Genomic DNA, 6,975 nt, shown 5'->3' with positions numbered 1-6,975 from the left:
GGAAAACCTTCGGATCCAGGGGCTGTTCTGAGGATTTTTGGCACCACTCTCATGACTGGGGTGTGCCTGGGGGCTGAAGGGCTTGCAGGGAGGGAAAAGGGCACGAGGAAAGAGCTCTTCCCACCGGGTGGGATGATTTAAAAGGCAGCCAGAGCCTGCTCCGGTGCCTGAGGATGGCACGAGGGTGCCTGGAAATCAGATCCTGGGATGGAACAGGTTGAAATAGGGTTGAAACCATCCGCTCCCACTTCTGCCTGCTGGGCCTTTTGGAGAGCTGAGCTGAGTCTCCTTCCTACAGGATGTGCTGGGAGTGCCCTGCGATGCCCGGACCTGTTCTTGGCCTGGGATTTTACCTCCCCTGGGGTCTCCCGAGCCTCCTGTGCCAACCAACAGTTTCTCCATGGTCTGGGAGGTGGCTGTGCTTCCCCCCAGACCTTTATCTTCTGCCCTCCCCTCTCCCAAATCTATTCCAGCAGCTGCTGTGCCTTGGGATGTTCCAGGTGGATCAAATTGGATTTCAAACCCGTTCCCATATCCCTGATGGCTCTGAACATTCCAGCAGGGGCGAGGTGGTGGATTTCAAACCCATTCCCATATCCCTGATGGGTCTGAACATTCCAGCAGGGATGAGGAGGTGGATTTCAAACCTGTTCCCATATCGCTGTTCCTCCCTAAAAACAATTCCTCACACCCTCATCTCAGCCTTGGAGCTGAGCCGTGCTCTCTGCTCGTTATCAGCTTCATCCACTGATTACAGCAACTTTTTATCTTGCATTTATTTCCTCCCCCCTTCCCCCCATGTCCCCCCCGCGCTCCCACCCCCATCCATTAACCCTTTATCCCTCCAACGCCGCTGCTGAGACTTTGCTCTCCTCCTGCTCCCACTTCCCTGGCAGCAGCTCACGTTCCCTCGTCTTCCACCTCTCCACACGAGTTGGGCATTTCCAAAAATCGTCCAGCTGTGCTCCCACCCGCAGCTCCCGTCCTCAGAAGTTACACATTTTCCTTTCCCCGAGTTCCTGCTTCTTTAGCTCAGAATAATTAGGAAAACTTCATTTTGGCCCCGAAGCCAAACTCCGGTACCGAACTCTTGCCCTTCCTCCGGGGCAAGGAACACCAGGGAAGCGCAGGTGGAGTTTTGGGATAGCAGAGCTCCAGTCAGAGGCAGTCTGGCGTGTTTGGGTTTGTTCCCCACATCTGAGCGGGGCTGTAGCCCAGGGCTCGCATTCTCATCTCGCTGCTGCCGCGGCTGCTGCAATTCAGACGCTGCTGATTCATTGGCCCCTGGGCTTTCAAAGGTGCCTTTAATCAGAGGCTGGGGCTGCTTCCAGTCGTGCAGGACCTGGAAACGCCGAGCGAGCGGGGCAGGGAAATGCGCATCTCCAAGGGCACAGCTGTAGTTTGGCGATCTCTTATCAGCGTTATCTGGGAATTCGCTCTGAAGTGGGGCAAGGACCCTCTGCCTGTGCCCATCACCAGCCCCAGGCACTCGGTTTTGCCCCAGGGGGTGGCACAGGCAGCTGATGGAGGTTTTTTTTTTCTCTTCATTTCAAATTCTGGCCCATTTGGTGACCTCAGGAATGATGTTCAGTATGTTTACGTACAGCGTAAGTATACAGGATTTTATTCTGATTAACAGGGGGTGCATTCTGTAGGTCTGCTGGTATTCCAGGGATAATTGACTTAACACATTCCTGGGCATTCGTATTTATTATTTTACGGCATCATAAATACAAAAAAAATTACAAATCAGAGAAGGTTTAAGCTTTAAAATGTGCAGTGAGCACTTAAAATATGATCTGACACAGCAAAGGCACAGTGCCTCTCCAAGACTCACCTCCAAGACCACTCAGATCCTGGGAATTGTACAATTCCAGGGGATACTGATGGGAAGAGAGAAACCACTGCTGCAGGGTTACATCATTTCCATGTTTGTAACATGGATCTAACCCCAGCTGCTGCCTAATGGAAGCCAAAAGAAGCTTGGATTTAGGAAGCCAAGGAAGCACCCATGGAGCAATCATTTAACTTGGTTTCCTAGGGAAAAAAAAAACTGGTGAGGAGAGATTTGAAATTCCGGGGAACGGTGCTGATGAATATTTTGGATGGGGTTTGCTCCACCTCACTTTAAAAGCTCAAAATTTCGCTTCCTTAATCAAAATTCATCAGTCTGGTCTTCTGCATAATCAACAGATCCGAAGATAATTCCCACCTGCAAGTTCCTGGCTGATTTTTTTGGGAGGCAACGGCTCGGACTCATCAGCTCTTAGGCCTTCCAAGCACCCAGGAAAACCAGAAAAAGGAAAAACCCCAAAGTCTGGGAGAGGGAGATGCGCTGAGTTGTCAAACCAGTGATTCGGAGCTGGAATTCACGTGTTCCCATGCGAAGAGTCTCCCCCTGGATGCTCTCCATCCATGGGATGCTGTGCCCGGTGCCTGGTGTTGCGAAAACCCCGGAAACCCTCCAGTGACACAGAATACTCTGCTCTCAGAGCAGAAGTTTGCTCCTCATCCGTGCTGAAAGGGCCTCGAGTTGCCCCATGGGAGGATTAGGTTGGACATAAGGAACAATTTCTTCATGGAAAGGGTTGGAAAGCGCTGAATGGAGTCACCATTCCTGGGAGCCCCCAAAAAACCTGTGGATGTGGCCCCTGTGGACGTGGTTTAAGGACTATGGGTGTGGTGCTGCATTTGATGATCTAAAAAGTCTTTTCCAGCCTTAATTCTGGGATTCTGTGCTTGGTGGCTGGGATTTCTTCGGAAATGTGATTTTTGTCCATAAATGCTGAGGATTCCTGTGCATGCCATGATTTTTCCCAATGAATGGAAAGGTTCCGTTTCATCCCAGCTCTCTGGGATGAGTTACAGCTGCTGTGCTTTCAGTCCCCTTATCCTTAAAAGCTGCTCTTTGTTCCGTTTCCTGGGAATTCCCCAAACTGCGGAAAAGCCCAAAGAGAGAGAGAGAGCGCACGGGATTCCCAATCTCTTCAGTGATCAATTCCAGCTCCCCATGGATCCGTGTGCAAGAGAGTGGGATTTGATTTCCTTCTCAGGACCACGATGGAAAAGGTGGAATTCCTTTGTTTAACATGAGAAAGGAATTCTGTCTCCAGCACATCCCTAACCAGGTTGTCCTTGGAGCGTTTCCCCTGACTCTCCTTTCTCCCGTGCTTTTCCCTTGCACTCTCTGGTGCTTCCTGGTTGGAAGTCCTGCCGTGTTTTCCAGAATCCATAAGGAAAAGGGAATGTCGCACCAGTGACAGGAAAACAGGTTCCGATCCCAAAGCGCAGCAGGAGCATCCCCGTTGTTTCCCCAGTGCCAGGTGGATGAATTCCCGTTCTGCTGGAATGAAGGATACTCTGGGTCCTCCCTTATTCCGTGTCAGATCCTTGGTTGGATGAAGGAATGTGCCAGGGCTGAGCCTCAAACAGAGGAGGTGCTGCATGAGAGAGAAATAGGAAGAATCAGATTAATTTAGAGAGCTCCGATTGACTTAGAGAATTCCGATTCTAAACATATTTAAGTGCTCGGCCAATCCTTAGGATTTTTGTGACATTTAATACCTCAAACACCTTCCCAAATCTGGATTGAGTGGGAAGGTTATTCCCGCTCGTGATCTCATTATAGGGAAGATAATCATCAATCAGAACATTTTTCCTTTTCCTGTCCCTTCCTGACAATCTGCAAACACGCTCTGGCAAAGCCCAGCTGGAGCAGGATCCAGAGGTGGGATGTTTCCCTTGGGAAAAGCCTGGCAGAGTTCACAAAGGTCCGGGAGAGGTCACTGAAGGAATCACGATAGGATTTGTCTCTCTCTGATACAACAAACCCCAAAACACGGTTTTGCCCTGTGAAATCGCCCCTAATCCAGGTGCAATCCCTCAGGGATGATTCCCCTCGGGGTGCTGTACACAGCAGTGGTGTGGGTAAGTTCTTTCCCCACTCACCCCTTCCTCTTCCACAGTTTGTCATTTTCCTGGGTGCAGCCGGGATTGGATTTGGCCCATCCCGGTGTGTCCCGGTATCCCCCACCAGTATGGCCCCGTTAACAGTCCCTGGGAGGTCACATCCCTGCAGGAATTCCCTGGTCTCCCACATCCTCTCTGACAGCACTGAACCTCCCCTCATGGAGAAGTTCAGAGACTTAAACACCTTCTCCCCATTCCCAGCGCCTCCGGAGCTGAGGGGCGCATTCCTGGGAGGCCACCACACCAGAATTCCCTGGATTCTCTGGAATGACCAAAGCCAAGGCCCAGATCCTACACTAAACTCTGCATGACTTGGCCCCGGCCCAGCCTACAACATTCCCACGGCTCTTTCCACGCCGTAGGACTCCAGGATCAGGGTCCTGTTTTATGGAGTCCTTCAGCACCAGGAGGGAATGGGACTCTCCAGCCTGATCCTGGTGTTTTTATGGCCAGGATGCATTCACGTTCTGCTCCCTACTTGTGTTTTCCTTAGGCCTCGCTCATGGAACCACGGAATTGTTGCGGTTGGAGAAGCATTCCAAGATCATCCAGTCCAACCATCCCCCAGCACTGCCAAGGCCACCGCTGATCCATGTCCCCAGGTGCCACATCCACATGGATTTTCAATCCCTCCAGGAGTGGGGGCTCTGCCAGTGCCCTGGGCAGCTGTGCCAGGGCTGGACAATCCTTCCAGTGAAGGAATTTTTCCTAATATCAAATCTAAATCCAATCCCTAATCCAACCCAATCTAAGGATTCCAGTGCTGTCCTGATGTATCATCCCTCGTCTGTGATTAGATCCTTTCTTTCCTCACAAGGATTTGGGATCACTGGTTTGCCCTGTGGAGATTAACCTATGGATCTGCTAAAAATGCAAGGTTTGGGAGATCCAAAGGGGGGCTGGAGGTCTCCACGTGTTCCACCATCTCCCATGTAGATGAGATCAATAATTACCAGATAATCATTGACCTGGAGGAGCTCCCATCACTCTACCCCTGTGTCTTTCCTAAAATCCCAACAGTATTCCATCAAAGTCCTCTTTTCCTTTGCTCACTCCAGGTTCTTCACCATTTTTGCACAAGAAACCACCAGGGCTCACAGACTGGAACCCTCACGGTGACGACCCCGATGTGAACCACCAGGACTTCCCAAAGACCCCAAAGAGGCTTTCCCAGCAGGCTCCTGACACTGAGGAGCTTCAGGATGTGCCATGAAGGGTTTCCAAACCCAACCCCAGACTGAAATGGCCTCAAATTGTTTGGGATTGTGTCATTCCGGCTCCTTATTTTTGGGAGGCATTTCTGGAGTTCCCAGCTGTTTTTTTGTTTCCCTGGAGTTCATTGCTTGGCCCTGGAATTTGCTGGATGCTCTGGTTCCCAACCCAACCACTTCAGCTCCTCCTGGATCCTCTCCAGGACTTGGATTTTGGACAGAGCCCACTCACACATCTGCTCTGGGATCTCTTGCTCTGCCACGGAGTGCTGGTGAGTCCAGCCCACGTGTTCCATCCCGCGGTGACAGTGGTGACAAACAGGGGGATTGGGAAGTGCTGGATGTGACATCTCCGGCCACGTGTTCTCTGTTGGTGCAGCAAATCCCTGTCCTCTGGATTCCCAACACCCATAGCCCTGCCCTCCACCCCCTGAGAGGGGCTCCAGGAGAGCTGGAGAGGGACTTGGGATAAAGGATGGAGGGACTGGACACAGGGAATGGCTTCCCACTGGGAAAGGGGAGCTTGGGGTGGGATTTTGGGAAGGAATTCTTGGCTGGGAGGGGAAGGACTGGGCTGGAATTCCCAGAGGAGCTGTGGCTGCCCCTGGATCCCTGACAGTGTCCAAGGAAAGGCTGGACAGGGCTTGGAGCAACCTGGGATAGTGGGAGGTGTCCCTGGCCATGGCAGGGGGTGAAACGAGATGATTTTTAAAGTCCCTTCCCAGCCAAACCATTCCAAGATTTTATGATTCCATGATTTGGATGTTGTCTCCAGAACAGCCTCCCCAGGGACAGGACCTCACACTCACATGGGGACCTGGTGCCCATCCTGGTGCCATCTCCAGTTCCTCTCTCCCGTGGTTTTGGAGCTCGGACGGGTCCCGGCCGGATCCCGGCATTCCAACGGGAGCTCTGGACCAGGGCCTTGGCTGCTGCCTTGGAGGGCAAGTTCCCAGTTTGCTGAGGTGTGGCCCAGCTGGGACGAACTGGTGGCTTTGGGAGAGACTCGAGATCGGCACAAAGTGACAACTGGGAAGAGAGAAAAGAGAAGAGAAGAGAAGAGAAGAGAAGAGAAGAGAAGAGAAGAGAAGAGAAGAGAAGAGAAGAGAAGAGAAATCATCATCCCAACAGCTTCAGAGGGACTGAAAACATTGGAATCCACTGAGAAATTCTATACATTCTATGAATTTTATCCCCAAATGATAGTCCTAAAAACCACAACCATAATCTACTTTTTCTGAGCTGTGCTGTGGTCTAAATTTACCTGAAGGACAGAAGGACCCAATTAGAAATTGATGCCAGCGAAGCTAAACCCGCATTAATTAATTCTCCACATTAATTAATATGTTAATGCCCGAATTCTCCCCTGTGCACGCGGCTGGGACTGATCCCAGTCTCGCTCAGTGCTTGAAGACTCAAAAGTGTAAAGGATGAAGTTTATTTCAACATAACCAGGATAAAAATTAAGCAAAAAAAAAAAAAAAATCTCTCAACAACCCACTTTATTCCTTGAGAAAGATCCCAAAAAATTCAAAAAACCCCCAGGTCCTGGAAAAAGAACAGTTCTGAGTTTTTTTTGGACTGACCCAAATTATTTGGTAAGAATAGAGAACAAACGTTATTATGTCAACTCGAGAGAATTCCAAATAAGCTTTACAGAATATAAACACACATTGCCCAGGACCAGGTGCTGGGAATCCTGGATTTCCCTGTAGGCTATTCCCACCTCCTGGAAATGGGATTTTTTTACTCAGAACATCAATTCCCTGTCAATATGTCATGGAAAAAATGCATT

At 50.5% G+C, this 6,975-nt stretch overlaps 1 protein-coding gene across 2 annotated transcripts in view; it reads right to left on the bottom strand.

Moving 5' to 3' along the window:
- Positions 1-1,604: 1,604 nt before the first annotated feature.
- Positions 1,605-6,975, bottom strand: part of FBXO16 (F-box protein 16) — a 30,599-nt gene continuing 25,228 nt past the window's right edge. For both annotated transcript variants that reach the window (XM_017730866.1, XM_008631045.2), the window contains exons 8-9: positions 5,990-6,209; positions 1,605-3,440 (exon numbers count right to left, since the gene is read on the bottom strand). In XM_017730866.1, the coding sequence (XP_017586355.1) occupies positions 3,373-3,440; positions 5,990-6,209 (288 nt within the window). In that variant the 3' untranslated portion in view covers positions 1,605-3,372. The remainder of the gene's footprint in view (positions 3,441-5,989; positions 6,210-6,975) is intronic.

The sequence above is a fragment of the Corvus brachyrhynchos genome, unplaced genomic scaffold (assembly GCF_000691975.1).
Source record: "Corvus brachyrhynchos isolate BGI_N302 unplaced genomic scaffold, ASM69197v1 scaffold203, whole genome shotgun sequence".
In the NCBI taxonomy this organism is placed as follows: domain Eukaryota; kingdom Metazoa; phylum Chordata; class Aves; order Passeriformes; family Corvidae; genus Corvus; species Corvus brachyrhynchos.
This window is presented reverse-complemented; position numbering and strand designations above follow the sequence as displayed.